The sequence below is a fragment of the Ixodes scapularis genome, unplaced genomic scaffold (genome assembly GCF_016920785.2).
Source record: "Ixodes scapularis isolate PalLabHiFi unplaced genomic scaffold, ASM1692078v2 PGA_scaffold4__175_contigs__length_147842914, whole genome shotgun sequence".
NCBI lineage: Eukaryota > Metazoa > Arthropoda > Arachnida > Ixodida > Ixodidae > Ixodes > Ixodes scapularis.
The window spans coordinates 113,561,837-113,585,873 of record NW_024609879.1 but is presented as its reverse complement, the minus strand read 5'-3'; the positions used below and the strand labels follow the sequence as shown (position 1 = coordinate 113,585,873).

The following is a 24,037-nucleotide window of genomic DNA, read 5'->3' as shown; positions in this document are numbered from 1 at the left end:
ATACATTATTTTCTGACAGTAAACAAAAGTGCTGAATTTCATTTGTATGCAACCTAAGCTTGTTTTTACTTTAAGTTAATAAATCATCACCATGTTATGCATAAATGTATGTTTCGTTCCAGGAACACAAGTATGAGTGTCCGAAGATCGAAAGGGAGAGTTTCGACTGCGGTGTCAAAGTTCTCAACGAAAACCTAGAAGATCGCCTGGACAAGGAGTGCCAGAAGCGAGTAGTTTTTTGCGAAGCGTGCCACAGTCTGGTGATTTGCACTCAACTTGGCGTAAGTGCTTGCTTTCTCTCGCGCGCTTTGTTTCTTAAAATATTGCTCAGAACATGTTTTAGACCCCAAGTATTTAGACTTTTCTGGTTCACTTTTATTCCTTTGTTATGCCGTACGCAGGATGGCCAATAACACCAAGAAAAAAAAAACAAGTACTGGTTCAAGGTTGCGCGCGAAAAGAACGCCCGAAGCCGCGCCCACAATGACGCTTAGGCGAGTAACGTACAGTTTAGTCACAGCGTCACTATATCCACTCTGTGCTCTCAGCGAATCCACCAAGTACTGGCCTCCGAGATAGTGACAACCCGACTGAGATGACTACATTACTCTTCTACGCGTCATCATAGAAAAAAACTTCAGGCGCTCTTTCCGTCTGCAATATTTAAAAGGGGAGAGAAGTCGTGAAAGTCTAATAAATAATGTCTAAAAAATCATCGATTATTCTTCAATTATTTTAAGTTGTCTGGCATCTAATATTAATGTCCTGAATACTGCAATTGCAACGTAAGCCATAGAACCCATTCAAAATTAGTCAACATAGTTTAGTTAATTAACCAACTTACGGTGACGGTTATTTCATTGCTTAATGAGCACCAAGTCTGGTGATTATTTCGTTAAGACCTACCCCCCAGTAACGCATCGTTTTAAGTGCGTTCAAAATCAAATGATGCACTCAGTACGCTCTAATGGTTTGGTACCTATATTTTATTTGGAGAATATCAACAACTTATTGAAGGCACTATTATAGCATGCCGAGCGGTCTTTCTAAACAACAAAGAAGCGAATATTTATATCGTTTATTCTTAATGCTGACTTGATCAACACTGAAAACCTGGTCCAGTCAATCTACGCGCTCAGGGTAAGTTGTGGGCGACATCGTTAATAGGAGTGTGCTATAGTGATTTCTGAAACCGAATCGAATTCGAATCGAATAATTGTGGCACCAAATCGAATACGAATTACGAATCAAATAATTTTCGAATACTTTCTGAATAGTAAGTAGACAGCTACTAAAGAAAAGCAAAGAGATTATAAAATTTATTTATTGTTCCAAAATGTTTCTTGAAATTATTGTAAAGACGCTACTAGACGATAATGAGTAGAGTTCAACGAGATATAATTAAATAGGGTTAAAAGCTACTAAAATATTAGAATTCTAAACATAATATCACAATTCACCCGGATGTTGAACATAAAATCAGAGTTCGCTTGAGCCTGGTACATCCTGAAGCAATGTACTGACTAGGAACTCTACATCCTCTTTTCATTCCTTGTTGTAGCAGATGTCCTTGAATCGAGGATCAAGGAAGGTGGCAAGGGCGTGGTGTGCCAGTGTACTTACGTCCAGGAACCTTGTTTTCACTGATCTAAGAAGATCGTGAGAAAACGTATACATTGTTTCACTTGCGCCCTCAAAAAGCAACATTTTCAAGCACTGAACAAGTGGAACGACCATGGAAAGTGTTGGGAAAGACTGGAGACAAGCAGTTGTTGTGGCTTCTTGAATCGGTTGCATGGGAGCGGCCGAAAAACTTCCATATTCTACTGCGCTTTCTTTTCGAACAACTTCCTGCTTCTGCCACTTCTACTTCGCTGATACAGAGTGGCGGTACAGTTGCAAGCAATTTTGAAACGTTTCGACAACACGATTTCCGAAAGCGTTCCCAAGAATTTTCGTGCGAAAGTGGTCCCTAAAGGCTGAACCGCATGTAAGCGATTTAGCGAGAGACAAGACGAGCGACAGCGACGAGAGTCAGCAGCGAGTGATGGAGATTTCTCACTGTCGCTCGTCGAGTCGCTCGGTGTTTGGATTTCTAGAAAACGTCTTCATGACCTTGGTCGCTTGCTCACACTACTTCGCTGCGGCTTGCCTCATCGCGCGACTGAACGAGCGACAGCGAAGCGGGTCGACGTCGCCTGTCTCGTCTCTTGTCGAATCGCTTTCATGCGGGTTATACTTAACAGTGGTCCCTGATCGAGGCAACAGCAACGTACGTATAGAGAGAAACTGCTGCTGCCGAGGATATTAATCATTGTCTAGGAGAAGAGGCTACGTATTGCCATCATGCGGGCACGTATGGCAGGCGTACCGAAGCGCTGTGGGACGCTTGTGAAGGGAATCTCGCGGCGCGACTGTAACGACTAATCGGAAATTATTCGAAAAATATTCGAAACTTTTGAAAATTATTACTCGATTCGATTAACAAACCGAATAGGGTAATATTGGATTCGTTAGTCTAAAATGACGAATATTCGCACACCAATAATCCTTAATGCAAAACGCTGTTCAATATTTTAAGATACTGCCAAATTTTAAAGTAGTTTACACTTCGAAGAGTACTGCTGGTGGGTACAATGATGCCTTCTCTTTGGTTACCGAGAAGATCAAGAGAAACTGCTGGATAATATTGCTAAATTGTCCTATAGTTCACTTTTTTTTTTAAACTTTCCTAGCGAATTTGTGCCAGTCACCAGGAAAACTACTGATGCTGAATGAATAAAACAAACAGAAAATGCAAGTTATTAGCATGTTGGAACGATTGGTTCTTCTTTTCTAAATATATTTGGGATAAACTCCATATCTGATCATTACATATCGCTGAAACAAAACACTGTGTTCTTTATGAGTAAAAACAAAGTGCACTTGCATCAAAATAAGTAACAATGTGCGGGTATTAGTTCTGTAGACGACTACAGAGTGCGTGATGTAAACTTATTATAGTGGTCCCGAAGGGCAACAAATGACGTCACAAACGTCAAATTTTTATGTTATCGGATTTCGCGACCGTTGCGGTTGGTTCTAGAAGGCACGGCAAAACATACGAGCGAACTGAAGTGCCGCTGCCGTCGCGGAGTTCCCACTCCTGGCTGCTAAAACTTCTGTTGCTTGTCAAGCTCGAGAGGGACCTGCAGTAGAACAGGCGTCTGCCACATTCATCACCTCTGCTGTTACTCGGCCAGAATCGCGTACGGCGACAACATGAGACTTCTGAGGCAAACCACTTTTTAGGACGTTTTGAGCAGACCAGTCGAAGACGCGTTCCATGTGAACTGTAGTTGTACCTATTGTACTGCTTCAAACACAGTCATAGTCATGCCGCTTGTTTCAGGAACGCGCTAATGTAAGATAAAATGAAGGGCTACCCAAGGCCAGATAATATCAATATAGTTGAAAGTAAAATTAATGTAAGTTGATATATTTCTTGGATTTATTTAATAAGCTACACCTCTTTTTAAACTCCTACTGATTCAAAAGGAGGGCGACATTACCACGCGCGTCTCCGAGCAAGTGCGCTCGTGACCGAAAGGTTATGCGTGCCATTTGCCACAACACACGAGCGCCATTTATAACTCTGGCGTACATTATAATAACTCTATGGTTTTACTCACTGAAATACAGAAAACCAAGCTATTAGAGCACAAAATGGCTGGGTGGTTTCATTCGAGGTCAGACAGTGGAGTACATTTAAAATTGTTTGTTTATCTTTACGATTGGTTTTGTGTTTCGGCATGTACTAAAATAAAAACAAGGCTTAATATCTGAATCTTGAGTCATATTTAGTTTTAAAGTGAATTGCTCAAGGAGCAGAAAATCTGACGGAATTGTGAGGATTTTCATCTGTAACATTTTAGATTCGCGCTCGAGTAAAACTGTCATGTGTCTCGATATGGTTACTTTTAATTCTCGTACCTACTTCTAGTAAAGACGAGCACCAATATTTTCTCACGGAGAATTAATGCAATATTGATAAATTATAGTCTAATAAAGTTAGGCAAGTGGTCGTTCTGCAAAAGCACGCCCTGTTGGTACAGGAAGCTTTCAAGGCATGGGCATCATTCGTTGCAACATATTTTTATAACCTATAAGCTTCTAATGAAAATGCTTGCTAATAGCTTGTACGCATATAAACAATTTACTACTTCCATAAATAATAAATTATTGCTGAATATACTTACAAATTCTACATTGCATAGCGTTTTGCGAAATGAGACTGATATAAGCATGTAGTAATGAAATAAGCATGTAGTAATGAAATAAGCATGTAGTAATGAAATGTTCCTCCACCAGTTTACGTAAAGAGAAATTCACCACTGTACTTCTTTTTGTACTATACGTTTACCTGATTGTTTCCATCTAGAATTACTTGAAACCCCTCACGGGATATAATACAATAGTGTAAGCCACAACAAATGTACTGGAAAAATGAATTATTTTATGTTATTTAAATGTTCTTGCTCAAGCCCAAATATTGTACAAGCCAATAACACATAACAAAATGTTGTGAACCCGTTGTTTGGGGTTTCGAGTATTGAGAAGTCATCGTGTAAATGTCTTTACAAAAGAGAAGTTACCTAAACTTAGGATACATCAGTGGCATTCACCAGTTACCGGCCGCCCTCTGACTCATGACTATACGGAGAGCAAGTCGTCTGCATCTTGCGCAGGGGTTGCGGTGACGTCAGCACGACGCCCAGTTCTGATTGGCCTTGATTGAAAGGATAGTGGGTAGACCTCAGTGCCAGATGCCTCGAGGTCTTCGCACTCTTATTTTGAACTTGCCAATAAGGACTCGACATTCTGACATCACCGCGACCCCTCCTGTGCAAGAACTAGACGAACTTACCCTCTGCATTGCCTAACACCTCACAAGAATCCAAGTTTTCCTTTGTACGATAAACGGCATGTTTAAAAATCTGTTAATATCCTTGCGGGTTCATTCAATTTTCATCACGGGAGTTTGTGCGAATATTTTGAAATTTTCATTGAAATAGGGCGGTATGGAAAAGAAAGAAACTATCTTAGGGAACAAACTGTCACCCACGGTGGACGTCAGGATTATTGCAAAAACCCACTTCTTATTTACCAAAATAGTTACATAAAATTTAATTAGCATTCAAATTAGTCAAATATACACATGGTTCAAGTCAGTTCACTAATTTAGGAATTTTTGAAACCGGTGGCAAGCGGGAGAATGCACTGAAGTTTCCACTAGGGCACCAGGCGGAAGGCTGGGGATGCGAAAACGCAGTAGATGAGATAATAATCCAGGTTTTCGCTTTTCCAGCCTTCCGTTTGCTACAACAATTTTACCTTTAGCATTTTCCCGCGCTTCTCACGTGCTTCAAGTCTTGCTACCATTAACTTATTTAGGGGGTTTCGACGACGCTCAGCAAGTTCATAATTTAAGCTTTCTTTATTTTTATTAATAAGAACAGTAATAGGTAAATATTACGTAATTATTTGGCTAATTTGTGTGCCTCTTGCAACCTCGATGTCCGCCTGTCAGTTCCTTTCCGACGCGTTTTTTTTTACCACCTATTTATAGGGAGTTTTGAAAGTATTAGTAGAAGCAGAAGGTATTTTTTTTATGGTAAACAAAAGCGCTATGATTATATTTTTGTCTGTTTTCAGTTTACGACCTACGCTGGTTTTTATTTCTTATTTTTAATGATCATCACCATCGTATGCACAAGTGTATGCCTTTTCTCAGAAACACAAGTCTGAGTGTCCGAAGATCGAAAGGAAGTGTTCCGACTGCGGTGCCAACGTTCTCAATGAAAAAATACAAAATCATCAAGAAGAGGAGTGCCAGAAGCGAGTAGTTCTTTGTGAGGCCTGCAAAAGTGCAATGTCCTATGATGAATTTAGCGTAAGTTGTTTTTAAGACGCGGGAAGAGGTGCAGAACTTGCTGTCTCTCTTGCGCTGCTGTTTCTTAAAATAATACCCAGAGTATCTCTTATACCCGAGTTTTTTTTAAATTTTTTATTTCTCTTTCATTTATGTTTTGACGAAGAAAAAATCCCGATAATACTAAGAAGAAAAGACAAAAAACAAAATCTAATTTTAAACTCGCACAAACAAAAAGAAAAAGCGCCCGATGCTTAGCTTACAATGGCGCTCAGACGAGTGTCGTAGTCATGAGTCAGGTTCTTAGTATTTGAACAGTGTGTTGGCTGCCCCTTCTTCAAAGACACGCCACCGAGATAGTGGCCTCGTTCAATTTACCTGCGCCAGCTGTACTATACAAGTACAATAACTCGCACATTTCTGCAGCGGTGCAGGCTGGTGCAAGTAAAAAAAGAATAACCCCACTGACAACGTAATTGAGATGACTACGTGACTCTTCTAAGCGTCAGTGTGAGGAGAGCTTCGGGCGCTCTTTTTAGGCGCGATTTTAAAATCGGGTGAGAGGTCGCGACAACTAATCAGAGTATTGACTCCAGACGCCATTGCCTGTTAGCAAACTTTTTCAATTGGTGTAGCTCCTAATAGTAATTGCCAAAAATAGCGCAATTGCAGCGTGCTCTATAGAAACAACATTGAAAAATATAATCAGCAGATATTAATTAAGTAGCCGACTTACAGTGACTTGTATTCAGTCAAATAATGTTCGTCAAGCGCGAGACATATGTGCTGATACGGACACCATGCGATTCTCATCCCCTTTTTACAGAAAATAGTTTGAAATAAAATTAAGCACCCTGCATATTGTCCAGGTGTTGGACATACATTCATTTCATTTGGAGTATACCTACAGTTCTTAGTTCGTGATGCTATCTTGTTCAACATGAATATTTTGCTTCAATAAACATTTGCGGTCAGTGGAAGTTGCTGACGGCATTTTTAATCGGAAGCGATCTTTTAGATACCCATATATGTATACGCACTACCTAGTCTTAAGGACGTTTGCATTTTTGAGAGCACTGTTGATGGGTTTAGTTTGATATCTTATCCCGAATAAACCGATAAGATCAAAAGATATTCGCTGACACTATTTCTGTCTTTTATTTTGTTCCCTGTTTTTAGTGCGCATAAGAAATGTATACCAGCCCACAAGCGAAAATACCTATGTTTGAAGAATACAACCAAGGAAAAAGACATTAAAAACTGAATCGAACTTGGTTTCGTGTCAAGACATCTTGTTATCGATTCTATTTCTACCGAATACATTACAGTACATTACCAAAATAAAATACCTCGTTCCATACGAGTAAACGAAGAAAAGCGATATTGTAAAAATAATTAAACAACAGTTATCGGACGTAAGTTCCAAAGACGAATACAAAGTGCGTGATTATGAATTACGCTAGTAAAGACAAATATAGTCTAGACGGCCTTCTCATTAATAAATCGATTTTATATGTATAGTTTCTAACCATAGTCCGGCATGCATGGAAAAATAGGGCAGGTAGTACTTAGCTTGTGTTATAATTTTTATCGTAATTTGAAGGAACATGATCAAGAATGCCCCGAGAAGCCAGTGGTCTGCGATGACTGTGAAGGCGAGGTACTACGGAAGGAGAAGTTCAAGCACGCCTCCGAGTGTCCAATGCGTGTTGTGGGCTGCGAGAGCTGCAAAGGATTCTACGCCTACTCTACAGAAAAGGTGAGGAATAAACTGACGGTTGATTCTACTACGGTACCTGGAAAGCGTGTTCGACTGGTGTGTTTGGGGTCCTATCTCGCCCTGACATAAAAAGTGTCCCCGAAGGGGGGTTGCTCATGACGTCACAAAAAAACGAATTGTCATGTTAATAAATGCTGCAACCCTAGCGTTTGGTGCTACAAGTCACGGCAAAAAGTACGGGCGAAGGCGAGTGTCGCTTCCGTCGTGGAGAACCAACCAGGGACTGCTAAAGCTTCCGTGCCACTGTCAAGGTAAAAAGCGACCTTCAGTAGAAAAGGCGTTTGCCAGATTCACAACCGCTGCTGTGGCACCGCCAGGATCGCGCCCGGCGGCAACATAACACTTTCGTGACGTCATCAGACGGAACTGGACGGCCTGCTTTTTAGGACGCGAGAAACCATTGAGTTATTATAATGTACGCTAAAGTTTCAACCGGAGCTAGTGTCTATGCGACTTCCGTAATGCAAATTGAAGCAGACAGCAACCGGTCTACTTTTGCGGCGCTCCTGTGCATTCCTATGGGAAAACGCGTGCATTTTGTCTCTTCACCGGAAAATAACCCGCAACACTTTGGTTATTTGGGTGGGACCAAATAGTATGTACCTTGATTAACATTGTAAATCTGTAATTGCTTTAGTTAGCGCATTTTTCCTCATCAGTGAAAGATGTTCCACTTCGCTACATTGCAGTTCAAATCATGGGTTCCGCAGCAGGTGTGTAAAAACAAGCGACGATTCAAAGCAAAATAACAATCGAAAGGAATACAGAGTGTGTTCGAGGCTCGCCAGCATTCCGGGGACGCTTACATACTGCTAAAATGCCAGTCTTGCCACTATATAAAAATAAACTCGTCTAGTATCTTTACGAGCGGCTAAAAACATTGAAAACGTAAAGAATAAACGGCGTTGGCTATGAAAGGTGTCTCGTTTTATTATTTTTTCTCTGCCAGGTAGCATTTATCACGCACTTGTTATAAAAATTTCGAGCGTGGCGGTGACGATTTGAACGTAGAACAAGCATATTCGCACAGAGCAGAAAGAATAAAGCGGTACTTACTTATTGAAAATCGAACTTTATTGCGTGGCCTTCAATTTATTTTGATCGTACATGCACAGGGAGTTACTGATCCAGTGCTACTGCGCAATTCTTGCCGTCTTTCTTATTTTTCCAGATGTCCTTTCATTTGACACGTATATCCCCCATGCTGAAAAGCGCCGACGCGCGCACTAACAGTGTCCGAGAGTGCACATAAATACACGTGCGATGCCGTTTTCGCACCATTTTTAATGCAATGATTTTGAACGAAAAACGCCAAAACTCGCCAATTATTTTGCCGGCCTTACTGAGAAATGTTCCAAGCTACCTACTACGTACGAATCATTCGGGATATTTGCTCTTATGATCGAGCGCAGGGAGAAAATAAACGCACTTTTTCCCTAGAAATGCATTACCGGAAGTCCTATTTCAACTGGTTGCTGTCTGCTTCAATTTTCGTCAGCGCACTAGCGCCACTTGAACCTGTAGAGCACATTATGATAACTCTATGCGGGAAACAGTCCAGTCAGAGACGCGTTCCATGTACCGAATAGTTGTGCGTAGTAGGTTTCCGTAAACATTCTCATAGTCTCGTGGTTTGTACCGAAAACGTGCTAATGCAATATCCAAAAAAGGGCTAATAATAACCAGATAATAATCATCTATAGAGCTTTCCATCGCTTATCACCCGGACGAAAAACGCTGAGTCACTGAGCTGTGGACGTATCCGCAACGTCCCATATACCATCGACCAGACCAACGGCGCATGCTCAGAAGGCGTTCCACAGCCCAGCAGACAAAGATGGCAGCGCCCAGAAGTCGACTTTTGCAAAGGTCTATAGTTGAAATAGATCTTAATGTGTGTCTATATATTTCTTGATGTTATTTATTAAGGTACACCTCTGTTTAAACTTCTACTTATTTTAAAGGGAGGGCGATATAAGTAATGTTTATTAATTATGTTGGTCACTTATACTAGACACCACAATTTCTGCGGATGAATGGATGTTAATGGCTATAGCCTCTGTACCGGCGGTAGCATGCGCTACCTAGCCGAAGTCTAAAAAACAAAACAAAAAAGTGATTCCACCCGCCCTTTTAAAACCAATTTTCTCCCCCTAACTATCACCAGGCAGTGTGGGATATCACCAGGATGACCTTCAAGAAATCGGGCCAAAAAAAAAAAAAAAAACATCTTGCTTTTTTTTTTTTTGTCGAGGGAGTCACCAATTTTCGACTGGTCAAATTTTGTCGGCCTTACCCCAGCACCGGACTCATTCACTGGGAGACAGGGTTAAGACTTTGGGCCGGAGCCACGCAGGAGGGAGTTCCAGTTCTCCTCTGTCCCGCCTGTACCCAGCTGTGCTAGTTAGTTGTCCGTCATTCAATTTTCCCTAGATAATTTCCACCAATCATCTAATCGTCTCTTTGTCAATGCAATACTTTTCTCTTCCGCCCTTCCATCGTCGCCAGTAAAACCCAGGGCCCTGGGCAAATCCGTTACCCCTTCAGGTAGGACAGGGCGAAGCACCGTGTACTTCAAAACCAAGTGCTCTAGTGTCTCGCTATCATTATGGCAGGCGATACCTAATCTGTATATCCCCTGAGATTTAGCCCTATACGTTCTCGTCCTCAAAACTCCCGTTCTTGCCTCGAACAGCAAAGCACTTCCCAGTGAATTGTGAAAGTTTTTCCTCTCTTATGTCCTGCTTTCGTAACTTGTACACTCTTAAAGCTGATTTCTTCTCCATTCTTCCCTCCCACATTTTCCTGTCTGTCTCGCACCCCCTTTTTCACTGACGTAGTCTGTTCAGCCCCATCACCTGTGTGTAGGTTTTTAAATGTAAACTTTCGGGTTCGGTTTGTCCGTTTTGTGTTTAAACGTTTCATGTATAAATACTAGAATATCTTTCGTGCCCACCGCGTATCATTCATTTCAGTCAACCTTTGTTCAAATTTCAACTTACTAATTGCCTCCCTGCTCTCAAAAGACGACCATCTCACGTTCCCCCGTACTCCCTCATTTGGTGTTTCTCCATGTGCTCCCAGCGCCAATCTACGCTGCGTCAAAAAGTACACGGTTGTTAGATCACGCTATGAAATACAGACAAAAAGCTGTCATAACACAACATGGTTATAGGTGGCTTTATTTGAGTTCAGGAAGTGGTTTTTATTGTAATTTTGGACTTTCTTTAAATGTTTATATGTTGTGGCGTAAGCGATACAAAAGACTACTCTTTTCATTTGAGAGCTAAAATATATATGTAGTAAAAAAAAATTTAACTGGAGCGTGAAGGACGGCGGAATATTTTATTGTAGTCTCTGACATGTTACATTCGCGCTTGGGTCTAAAATATTAACCACAAATGCTTCTTACACCGGAAAAAATATTTTAGTTTTCCTTTCATTTTTGTAGTAAAGCGGAGGACCCAATATTTTCTTACAGCCAAGTCAATGATGACGCAATGCAATGTTAACACATTGTAGACTCGCATCAATTTAAGTGGGTGATTGCTCTCCGAAAAACAAATTCTGTTGGCAAAAGAAGCTTTTAATGTAGAGGCGTCATTCGGTTGTAATATATTTTATGCTATTAGAATCGAATGATAAGGCTTACTAATAAATTATACACTTTTTAAATAAGTAAAAAGATATGAAAATAATAACTACTTGCAGGAAATATTTATAATTTTTATTAAAGTTAAGTTTGTACGCAATAAATTAAGATAAACTGCTAGAGTTAACATTAACTGAAGAGCGTGTTGGTAACAATGACTGGCAACAGAAAGAATAAACTCCGGACAAGGGATAAATCACATTTATTTCATGTTTTAGTTTCGTTTTTTTTTGTTTTATAGACAATGTTACATTGATGATTGTAGTTGATGCTTTATATTATTATTCTAGATAGCCTGACCAATATATTTAATTACAGGAGCACAGGGAACAGTGTGAAAAAAAGAAACTTGCTTGCGAGTACTGCAAATTGGAACTGAAAGGCGATGATGAAGTAAGTATGCGTTATAAATCTCAAAGCGGACGTTTTGCCTGATTCTTAGAGTACGGTGTTAAAAGAAAGTATATATTCTCCCGGCAGCAAAGAGAGTAATTTCCCCAAAATTCTACCGGCAGTCGCGTCCTGTTGGCGGTGGCCATCAGTTCATAAATCGACGTTTCGTCGACAGATCGTTTCATCGACAGATCGTTTCACTGACAGCTCAGATCAGCTTTATTCTGTAATGAGCCGTCGCAGAATGTCACGGCGAAGCGGCGGTAACGGGTGTACCCGAGTAGGTTATCACGCGCTCCAGTGACGCTCGACGAAATGTCCCTGCAGCGTGGTATTCAGTAACGCGTGTCATTGAAACGTGTCCATGAAACCTGTACCCGCAAAACGTTGTCCACGAAACATGTTTCCACGAAATGAAGGGACAATAAGAAACTTGGTATTTTAACGGCAGTCGTCGCATAGTTTCTGACAGCCAATGGGAGGTGTGACTGCCGGGAGAATTTCGCGGATTCTGCCGTCCGCCGGGAGAATAGACATGGCCATGTTTAGATTGTTTAAGCGGCGCAGAGTACTGTCTTTTTTTTTTTTCGCGCACGACAGGATTAATTGTTTATCTACTGCTGGTACCAGAAACATTTATCTGTGCAACTTTGAAACTTCATCTTCGGCGGATGAAACGATTCATTAGGTGCAGCTTCCATTCGGAAAATAATCTTTCCATTCCACCAGAATCGTGGCCAAGGCAGCGGTAATTAATTGTTTTGACGGAAAATAAAGGTTATAAGTTTTTGGTATTAATAATATTATTAATATTAATAGTCATAACCATAGTCACTCATTTGTATTCAAGAACAATCATGAAGGTATACAAGAGTGCGGGGGCAATAAGGCCATTAAAGGCATGTGTGACGCCGCCCAATTAAACGTTACGAACACAATTGTATACTAGGATGTACGACAACAAAAGCAGTAGCTGCGGTACAAAGAAATGTGCGAAAGCTAGGTTGAAAGCAGTTTGGAAGACAAAACAAAAAAGCACGGTGACAAGTATAATATGTAGTTTACACGTCCTAGGTATAAAAATCGTTAGGAAGGATAACGGTTAGAGAAGATAAAATCTTATCCTTGCCTTCAGCTGTCTCAGGCAGTTAGCCTGCAGAATTTCAGAACGCATATTATTAACGACGTGTGGTACATAATATTCGCGTGCAGACCTGCCGTTTTGAGTCCGGACAAAGGAAATTTTGTCAGTATATTGAAAACGAAGCGAACGAAGTGAAGGGTTTTTGGTTTTTAAATGATCTGACCGAAAGTGGCGTAGGACAACAGTTCTAATAAATAGTGTTCGGAGACGTGGCAATATTAAATAGTAGGACAAGACAGTACCGCCAGGAATTTGCAAGCCATAATAATCAGTTTTCACTCTTTTTTTTTTTTTTCAAAATACAATCCATTTCGTTATTACAGTAGCCGGAAAAGTGTCCAAACACCGCAACTCTATATGTTAATACACTATATGCAAGCGCATGAATGATTAAATTACGTTCTGAAAAAGGCTGTTATAATAGGCTACAGGCACTCCTCAGTTTTGCACAAAGGGATATCAGTTGAATACCCCAGGTTAAACTACAGTCAATAACAATGCCAAAGTATTTTACTTTTTCAACATATACAAAAGGAAGACATTTTCAAGATACGTATTTTGAGTGATCTAAAATAATAAATAAATTCACTCGTACGTATTTAAGGGGATTATGAAAAAAAAATTTTTTTTATCTTATTTACATTAATGGCGATAAGATTCTGTTGAAACCATTTCATGACTGTAGTCGCAGCGCATTGCATTGATCGGGCAGCATCTTCGGAATTAATATGACGCATGACCATGAGAGTATCGTCTGCATATTAATAGTGTTTGGCTTCAAAAATATATGTATGAATATCATGAATCAACAAATTAACCTGCTGTGGAGGTAGAATTGCTCTCAGGATTGTTCGTAAATTTTGCGACTCTGCTGCTATTGCATGTTGTGAGCAATTTTGTAAGGTAGCTTGAAAGAAATAAAAAAAAAAAAAAACAGACCACAAAGCTCAAAACAATATATCTGCTTTAGTAGGAGGGAATGGCTAATATGGTTTCGATACATCTAAACATCCCTGAACAAAAAAAAAAACAAAAAAAAAAACAATGCAGATTGTTGGGTTTGTTGGTGCTGGGAATTTGACGTCGTGATGGCGCTTAAGACGAGGACAAAAGGCAGACTAGACCACACGGAGCGCTACTTCAACTGTTTATTTTGAAGAAAAAAAAAAGGGGGGGGGGACATATATACACTCAAACCGCTTCACCTCAGCCAATCCCAGGCCTCACCGTCACTCGCGAAAACACTATCTCCTTGTCTAACAGGTCAATGGAGGCGACGCTGACACATTGTTATCCAGACTGTTTTATCAAGTCTGCTTCTATTATTTCCCTGACCGTCTTATCTTTGTGTTTGGCTAGAATCGCGCATGTGTTGAACAAGGGCCTGCATCCACAATCGTGACAATGAACTGAAAGATGACCGTCACGGCGGTTATTAACGTTCAAATTGTGCTCTCGTAACCTATCATTTAGGCATCTGCCTGTTTGCCCGATGTACTTTTTACCGCATGACAACTGAATCACGTACACGGCTCCCTCTGCGCAACTGACGAACACGTTTCTATGCTTCTTGCCACAGCACAGGGGGCCTCCGCGAAAGGGGTTCGTTAATCTGCACAACCTGGCTAGCTTCTTCGGAGCCGAGAAAACAACCTTTGTATTCACTCGGTTAGCTATTTTCTTTAGGTTATGCGCAGTTTTGTGCATATAGAAGACAACCGCTATGTTTTGTTTAACTTGTTTCTCTTTGACTAAACCTGGACAAGGGTTATCTTGAACACTTAGCCCCCTGAGAATGCCTTCCACAACAGACACCAGCACACTCTTGGGATAACCGGCTGATAACAGGCGCTCTGACTGCTTCCCCAGACTCGAATCTGTCACATGGTTACACGATCTGCGAAGGGCGTTCACAAAACGCAACTTCACAAACCCTCTTTGGACGAGTTTAGAATGGGATGACTTATACGGCAACAGGGGCTTATTGGCCCTGGGCTGGTAGGTCCAACAAACATGATGATCCGACAGGGTTAGCTTGAGGTCTAGAAACTGTATGACGTTATCTATTGGAAGCTCATGCGTGAGGTGGAGGGGGGGCAGGGCGTCTCCAAAAGTGGACAAGAGACAGTCGACCGAGTGAAACCGGGACGTATCGTGGTCAAGAAAGACTAAAAAGTCATCTACATACCTAAAAATTTTCCTTCGATTAAAACCACTCAGGCGGTCCGAAAGGACGTTGTCATGATGGGCTAAAAATATATAACTCAGAATAGGCGCTAAACACGAACCGATACATATGCCTCGTTTTTGGAGATAAACATCGTTATTCCTTTCCGCAAAGGTCGAATTCAGATAAAATGAAAGCAAATCCAACACGTTTTCCACAGTCATGCCAGCTTCATTATGGAAAGCAACTAGCCCGTAACTCTTAATACATTCTTCCACGCAACCTAACAGTTTGTCATGGGTTAAGGAATAATACAGATCTTTGATGTCAAAAGAACAGGCTAAAAAAACTTTGTTAGTGTTCGTCTTCAAAAATTCAACGACCTCGTTAGAGCTCCTGATCAAAAAAGGGTCGTCAATGCTTAGGATTTTGTTTTTCTAGTAGAAAGGGTAGCAATCGACTTCTGCCATGTGCCTTGCTTTGAAACTATCACCCTCAACGGGCAGTTTACTGTGTGGGTTTTAGCACTGAACAAAATTTGCAGGCACCCGCTCTTGCTATTATCAATGCTGTTTACCAAACGGTCAAGTTCTTACCGATTGCACAGATCTCCTTCTACTTTAAAGGGGCACTGACACATCAAAATCATATTTTTTTTTATTAACCGAAACGATTGAAAACGATGCCGGGACATTACCCTCAAAATTTGAAATTTGGGAATTCAGTATTCGTGAAATAAAAAAACAATTTCCAAATGCCGAATTCGAAGTTCCCGCGCGATCGGCGCCGGTGCCTTGACGTCAAAAATTGCGGAGACCTGAGAGTCCCCTTTCTTTCACCACTCCCTGCTGTTGCCATGGTGACCCAAAGCGAGGGGGAAAGGAGCGAGCGGCGGCGTTCCGGCGGACCGGTTTTGAGCGGTGTCGCCTGTTTTCCGTTGGAGGATACAAATCCAGGAGACGGCACCACAACGAACTCCCGATTTTTGGTATTTCAAAAAGAAGGGCCGTAGTGCGTTCGCAATTGCGTTAAAAAACATGTTTTAGGATTGCCGTAATTAAATGTTATAGAGATGTCGCCTACAAAGCTTCTAAATTTTATGATTCTTGACGTCACCGATCAAAAGAAGCCAGGAGGCGAGAGGCGGGAAAATCAAACGCCAAAAATAAAAAGGCGCGCGCGGGAAAATTTTTTTTCGCGATGCGGTTTTTTTTGCGTGTCTATGACTGCAACTTGCATCGTTTTATACAATAAAAATAAATACGACCTTTGGGGTGTCAGTGCCCCTTTAAGCTTCTTCAGTGACACATCCTGCCGCTGAGTGAACACGGAGGAAATGGCTTCGAGGGCTTTGCTACCAAACTCGCCCACCGTTAACACAACAAAACCTCCATCTTTGTCAGCGGCGAGGACTGACAACCGCCGTTCTTTCAGAATAGAGGCCACGCGCTTAACCGGCACGTGAGACATTGTCTGACTGTTATGAGGGAGCACATCAACACCCTCGGAAATGCATCTCTCAACCTCGTCCACCGGAGCACACCTAGATACCGCCCGGACAAGGCCAAGTAATTCCGGTGCAGTCATCCTTGGCTCAACGGCAAACTTTAGTCTTAAAGAGAGCACACGTCTAGCGTCATCAGGGAGGTCCACTTCACTCACGGTCTTGACGTCTCCAGTAGCCGCAGGACGCCTCTTGGGTACGCTGCTGCAAAGTCGCTGTAACGACAGCTGCCAAAGACACTCCGTGGTTCGGTCCACGATGATGACGACCTAACATGAAACTTACGTTTTTCGAGAATTTAAGCAAGAATCGGTAACACAGAAATCGGGTGGTAGTCTTTAATCTGATTTGCTGCTCCACCTTTGAACAAGGGCCTTACAATGGCGGTTTTTAGTTCTTGTGGAATACCGCAACCCATAATAAAAGCATTAAGCATACGAAGAAGCACGTGTTTGATAACCTTGGTTTAACAGTAGCAATAACAATAACAATAACAGCAATAACAGTAACAATTATAATAATGAATATTAAGACGGGATGTGATGCAGCGTCGAGCTAGATTCGATCGCTCGCCGCCGTTTTGGGTGCCGCGGCAACTCCAGTATCACAACTTCGGGAGCGAGACATAACAGAACGAAGATGAAACTCACGCCGTGCCGCGAATTCCTCGTAAACAGCCCTATCAAATTAAAAAAAAAAAAAAAAAAAAAAAAACGCTTCGAAGTAAAAGAAAAAAAAAAAGGAATGAAGTGAAATATTGGATTGTTTGGCGGAAACGCTCAGAGCCTGAATAGCTTGCTCGTTTAGCACGTGCTATAGAAAGTGCTAGACGATCAAGCTATCCACACTTCTTCTATAGGAGAAGAGCGCGTCGTTGGCGTCTGCTCGATTATCTGTTGTGACTCCACGGGAGTAACCGGGCATCTACTCAGGAAGAGGCGAGGCCGGCACTCGCGTTTCTAAATTCCAAAGCATTTAAAAACGAGAGTGGCAGCCCCTCGCGTCTTGCGAAGAATTGCAATATTATAAAGTGTGTCCCCCGAGAATGTTAATATCCTTCATACTATAAATATATACCATATCTTGAAGAGCTGACATACTTCTTTGCGCCCGTGTTCGCGAAATGCGCGATAGAAAAAATGTACATTATGGCCTGTTTGGAAATGATTGCAAATATACAAAATACTTCGGATAAAAATGTCATGTTTTTTAGTAAAAAAAATGAACTACGCATCGTCAAACGCGTAGTTCTCGACCAAATGTAGCGCGAGCGGCCGAAACCAGACGCCAAAGTTAAAAAAAAAGTTTAATGTATCGGAACTTTACAACGGTAAAATGGTGGCCGAAAACGCCTATGAATACATGGAAGTATCCAAGAGAATGGGGGCGCTGCCGAGCACAACGAGCTTAAACACAAAATCGCAAATATATGGTTGTGCTACTCGAAAAAATACGTGGACAGGAAGGTATAAACGACTTTTCGGGCGGACGCCCTTCTTCAAGAAAGGCGTCCGCCCGAAAGGTCGTGTATATCTTCCTGTCCACGTATTTTTTCGAGTAGCACAACCATATATTTGCGATTTCGCGAATGCATGGACCTGAATGGCGCAAACTATGGAGAATAAGCACCATTTTCCCATTGAAAGGTTCAGAAAATCACTTTACTTTTGGATAAGATAATGGTTAGTTCTGAAACCGGAGCCTGGTACGGACCGCTAGCGCTACATTTCATTTGGGCGGACACTGGGCATTCGACGATTGATTTTTGCGGTGAAAAAATCTCCGGCACTTTGTTATGTGGCGCGCTGTAGATGTCGCTGTTAAGCCTGCTAATAGCTAAACTTCGTTAATTATGATCTCGCAGAAAAACGAGCACCTTGAAACCTGTGAACAGGCTTTGATTGGATGTGCTTTTAAAGCGTTTGGATGCAACGAGAAAGTGAGTATATTGTGTTTCACAACATAAACGTATGTTATAGTGCCAATACTTTAGCTGGATTAAGACACGTATATGCATATATAAAAGATTTCTTGTCATTCATTTCCAACAACTCTATTTCTTTTTAGTCATTCATTTTGCCTTCAGTTTATACGTTTGAAGATAAGCGCTCGTACTTTCCTTAAACCCCGACAAATATGTGAAAAATATTTAGACTAATATACCTTGCTAGCGAGAAAGCATATGGCTAAATATAGTGTTTTTTGGTTGTCGGCACCTCAAAAATGCTCGTTGTTAACGAAGCATATGTCAGTTGTCGGGCCCAAATGGGGCAACGCGCCTATCTATAATAAAGGAGAAACATCTTATGGCTTGCAAATAAATTGAACTTCAACTTGAACTTTATTTTCCAGGGGAGAGGGGGAGGGAGAGAAAAAAGCAGTCTGTTGTCGCTTGACGGAGTTCCTTCTAAACTCACGCAAGTTTTAAATACTCTGTCTAGGGAAACCAAGCGACTTTGTTAAGCTGTGTGTGTATAAAAAAATGGGATGGTGGTTCTCCGGAAATTTTTTCAACGACAAATTTCATTTTCATATCCTTTGCGATTTTTATATTGCTAATCCGTAACCACTAGATATTGCTCCTATAACAAGCTTTTTTCAACAACCGTTTTAAGGCTCCAAGGAAAGATATGCAGGAACACGAGAAGGACCCACACAATGCACTTCTTAATCAAGTGATCCTTGTGAGTATACGTTTTTTTTTTTTTTTTACAGCGAAGCTCTTTATGGTTAGGCTTCCGTGAATCTTTCGTGTGCGTCAACAAATATTTATTCATCCATCATATTTAATACTTAACAATATATTATATGCTACAAAAATTTTATTTCCCATTCGAAATGCATGAGTGTCGGAAGAAAGAAAAAAATGAAAGCCGTTTACAACTCCCTGTAACAACGAATTAGAGCGCAGCTCTTGAGGAGGAGGAGGGAAGGGTACTGGGGGGTGAAGTGACCTGGGGGGGTCACATGACCTTGGGGAGTCACGTGACCATGCCGATGATGTCATCAGTGACGTCACTGATGACGTCATCAGTGACGATGACGATGCGGACTCCGACGACGTCATCAGCGATGATGACGATGACGATGCAGATGTCGGTGACGTCATCAGTGACGTCACTGATGACGTCATCTGTGATGATGACGATGCGGATGCCCCCCGAAGTCACGTGACACCCCCAGGCCACGTGACCCCCGCCGAGGTCACGTGACCTCCCCGATGACGTCATCGTCACTGATGACGTCACCGGCATCCGCATCGTCATCGTCATCATCACTGATGACGTCATGTGACGTCACTGATGACCTCGCCGGTATCCGCATCGTCATCGTCATCATCACTGATGACGTCATCAGTGATGTCACTGATGACGTCATCTGTGATGATGACGATGACGATGCGGATGCCCCCCCGAAGTCACGTGACACCCCCGGCCACGTGACCTCGGCGGGGGTCTCGTCATCGTCATCGTCATCACCGGCGATGACGATGACGTCATCGTCACTGATGACATCACCGGCATCCGCATCGTCATCGTCATCATCACTGATGACGTCATCAGTGACGTCACTGATGACCTCACCGGCATCCGCATCGTCATCGTCATCATCACTGATGACGTCATCAGTGACGTCACCGGCATCCGCATCGTCATCGTCATCAGTGATGATAACGATGAGGATGCGGATGCCGATGACGTCATCGGTGAGGTCACGTGACCTCGGCGGGGGTCACGTGACCTTGGGGGTGGTCACGTGACCTGGGGGTGTCACGTGACTTCGGGGGGGGGGTCACGTGACTTCAGGGGGTCACGTGACTGGGTCACGTGACCTTGGGGTGACCTTGGGGGTCACGTGACCTTGGGATGACCTTGGGGGCCACGTGACCTTGGGATGACCTTGGTTACGGCGACGCCGACGCCGACGGCGACGCCAACGGCGACGCCAACGGCGACGCCGACGGTGACGCCGACGCCGCTCAAGCCGGGAACGGGCCCCTAAGAGCTGCGCTCTAAAACTCAGGGCTCGTACCGGCCTCTGTTTGTTGTCGTTCCAAACTCTTGCGTGCCTAGTTTCCTTTCCTTCCGCCTGGTGGCGGTCCCGTCGCACGTGTCTATTTTCCTCCGGCTTCTCGGGGCGGCGATAGTCCTCAACATGTGTGTGCGTACATTTCGTCACGACGACCACCGATCAAGGGAGTAAATGTGTTCGTACCTTTGTTCAAGATACTGTGCCACGTCTGTGTCGTGTGCTAAACAGCATCGCTGGTCAGTGGTCATCCACCTTTACAGAGTGGAATAGCTCATGATTTTTTTTCTGTTGTGCTCCTTGTATAGGCGGTTAGCGGTGTATCTAGTGCACTCGTATACAAGGCGTTCCGCGAGCCGTTGGCCAAATTGCATCCGCGAAAAGTACGCATTGCACTGAAAGCCTTTTTTCACGTTGGTGTTTGCCGAGAGGCATATCTAGAAAGAACCTAAGAACGTCTGGTATAATTAAATTCTTCATAAAATTCCAGTAATAAACTATTTAAATACTAAATTTCACGTAATGGTTCCATTTATAATCTTTCCTTGCATCATCGAAAACCACGAAATCAGCATGCTTTACTCATTTTGAACGCATTTCTGGGTTTCGGTTTTCTGTCGGAGTGCATGTTCACGCCTGAGGTTCTGCTACCCGTGACACAATCGCGCAACTATCTTATCGTCTATTTCTCTTGTAGAGAGAGAAGTGTGGTGCGAGTCGGCGAACTAAAACGCTGTGCTGTTCGAATGACAAGAGAAGAATACGCTTTGATCCTTAAGTTGGCTTTGGCCGTAGTGGACCAGGACCGCTGTTCCGGAAATGTCTTAATAAATATCATTTGAAAAAAATTAACATTTAAACGCTTACAAACTGAGTGTTTTTTCGAATGCTGTAAAATGCTTTCCATGCCATATGGTCCTGCATCGAATATGCGGCGAAGAACCGGCGAACTTCACCTGGCGGAGCGTTAGCTCAGCGCGCGACGCGACGGACACTATTTCGAACCATATGCGAGCGAACGCGGCCGGGCGAAATTCGTGTCTTGGTTCGCTCTATAGAGTTAGCCGTTAGTTGTTTCTGATGGTGCCTACAAAGTTTCTAATTCAATAAATACTTTCAAATTTGCCCATAAAAGGTTTATTACTTCAATGTAATGACAACCTTGCTATACGAAACGCTATTCATTTTCCCGAAAAGGCCATTTGGTAGACACCAATAAGACAAACTTATCGTTCTGTGCGGTGCGTACTTTTCGCAGCAGTAACGATTTGTCCCGCTTTTCGAGAAATAGCTTTTATATAGCATTTCTACTTCTCTCGGTGTCAACTTTCGCCTTTTCTCAGTCTCGGGTTGCCTCAAAATATTCAGTATACACCAGCTCACCTGCGCTCTTACGTTCTGTTCTGAGAGTATAAGTGCGAGGTACTGATGATTCACATTTGCCAATTCGTTTGAAGGGGCTGCAAGAAAGAATCGAGAACCTGGAACGGCCCCTCACCGCCCTCGTTAAAAAACTTCGTAATCCGGATTCGTTGGGATCCAGTCAATGATCGCCGACCGCAAGAAACTACACTGTGCAGTGTTGTGCAAGGAAAATTGTCGATATGAAGGGTATTGTGAAGGCCTTTAAATGTCTAGTGGTGGTCTAATTTTTTTAGAGGTACCACAATTGTTTTTTTTTCTTGCAGCAAAACTTTTGACAAAATAAAGTTGTAAAGAGTTCTCACTGCTTCGATCTGTCTTTTGATGCGCTCGCGTGAAAGTAGTAGTTTTGTGATGAATTCGGCTACATCACGCTGACGGGGGGTTCCTCGTCAACAACCACGGTTCACGTGGAAAGCACATGCCATTGGCTTTTGGCACCAGCTAGCACGGACCCTGGCCAAAGGTATCAAATGCGACGGGGGAGGAAAGAGAGACCCACCACGACCAAGCCTGCAGTATAGGCTCGACGACCTGGCTAGTGGTCGGAGCGGACGCTAATTTCGTCCGCACATATGTTGGCGATTTAATATTAAGTTAGATCAGTTATGAGACATTAGAAACTAAATTAGTTTTTAAAGCACAAAAGGAAAGATGTTGCATTCTAGACCCAGCTTTTCCAAACGTTCGGGCTAAAAGGACGAGTCAAATAGAAATGCTCTTTCATTTAAACAAAAGAAAATAAAACAATTGCTTGATAAGCATTATATGCAGATATTTAGATTACGGCGAAAATAAAAAAGAATATTCTTGGGTGGAAACACTTTTACAGCGTAAACTACGTTTACAAATATCTACAATACGAAATTAGACCGCAGCTCTTGAGGAGGAGGAGGCGAGGGTATGCACCTCCTCCTCCCCCCTCCTCTTTCCATCCTTGTCTCCCCTCCTTTCCTTCTTTCCCCTATTCCTCATCCTCCTACTTCCAGGCTCCTTTCCTCCTTCGTACCTTTCCATCCTCCTCCTGCATACGCTCCCCTCCTCCCACTAAATTTATCTGAAAAATTAACGTCACGTCGCTTAAACATCAATTCAATTCCCAGCTAAATTTAGTGGGGAATCGAATTGCTGTTGAGTTCACGTGACGCCAATATTCAAGCTACATCCAGCGGAGAAGTTGAATTTTTTCATAGGTGACGTGACACCCAATCATGTGACATTATTTTCCCCGCTAAGTTTAGCGGGGAAACTGATTTGGTGTTGTGGTCACGTGACGTCAAGTTTCTCGCTAAATCTAGCGCAGAAACTGAATTTGTTCATAGGGGACGTGATACCATGACATGAGATGTCTTTTTCCCCGCTAAATTCAGCGGGTAATTGGATTGCTCTTGATGTCACGTGACGTCAGTTTTTCCGCTAAATTTAGCGCGGTTACGTCGACGGCGACGGCGAAGGGCGACGCTGACGCCGCTCACTCCGGAAACGGGCGCCTAAGAGCTGCGCACTAAAATGCTGGCGAAGCTAAGGTGTTCTTATACGCATTTCTTGAGCTATTGCCGAGCTACCCAGTTGTTTTATAAAGCCCGAGTAAAAAAGAAATGAAAGGGGTTTGCAAATCTCACTAACGCGAAATTAGAGGGCAGCTCTTGAGGAGGAGGAGGGGAGGGGGGCGGAGGGGAGGGTACGCCCCTCCTCCTCCATACAATTCAGATTGGTGTTGAGGTCATGTGGCGTTAATTCCCCCGCTAAATCTAGTGGAGAAACTGAATTTCTTCATGGGGGACGTGACGCAAAGCCGTCTGACGTTATCACCTCCCTAAATTTTGCGGAAAAAACCGACGCCACGTGACCTCAACACCAATTCAATTTCCCGCTAAATTTAGCGGGGCGGCTACGCCGACTCCGACACCGACGTTGCGAAACCCGGAAGCGGGCGCCTAAGGGCTGCGCACAAAAAACAACTTTGTGAGTCAACTGATTTTAGAAAGCAATTATCGTCAGCATGGCGCTCCTAACGCGCATGATAACGATTGAC

General features: G+C 42.7%; 1 protein-coding gene across 1 annotated transcript in view; it reads left to right on the top strand.

Moving 5' to 3' along the window:
• Positions 1-22,306, top strand: part of LOC120848884 — a 42,109-nt gene extending 19,803 nt beyond the window's left edge. Inside the window, exons 7-13 of the mRNA XM_040220954.1 lie at positions 123-281; positions 5,774-5,932; positions 7,515-7,670; positions 11,662-11,736; positions 18,416-18,490; positions 19,167-19,235; positions 22,038-22,306. Of these exons, the coding sequence (XP_040076888.1) occupies positions 123-281; positions 5,774-5,932; positions 7,515-7,670; positions 11,662-11,736; positions 18,416-18,490; positions 19,167-19,235; positions 22,038-22,130 (786 nt within the window). The 3' untranslated portion in view covers positions 22,131-22,306. The remainder of the gene's footprint in view (positions 1-122; positions 282-5,773; positions 5,933-7,514; positions 7,671-11,661; positions 11,737-18,415; positions 18,491-19,166; positions 19,236-22,037) is intronic.
• The last annotated feature ends 1,731 nt before the right edge of the window (positions 22,307-24,037 follow it).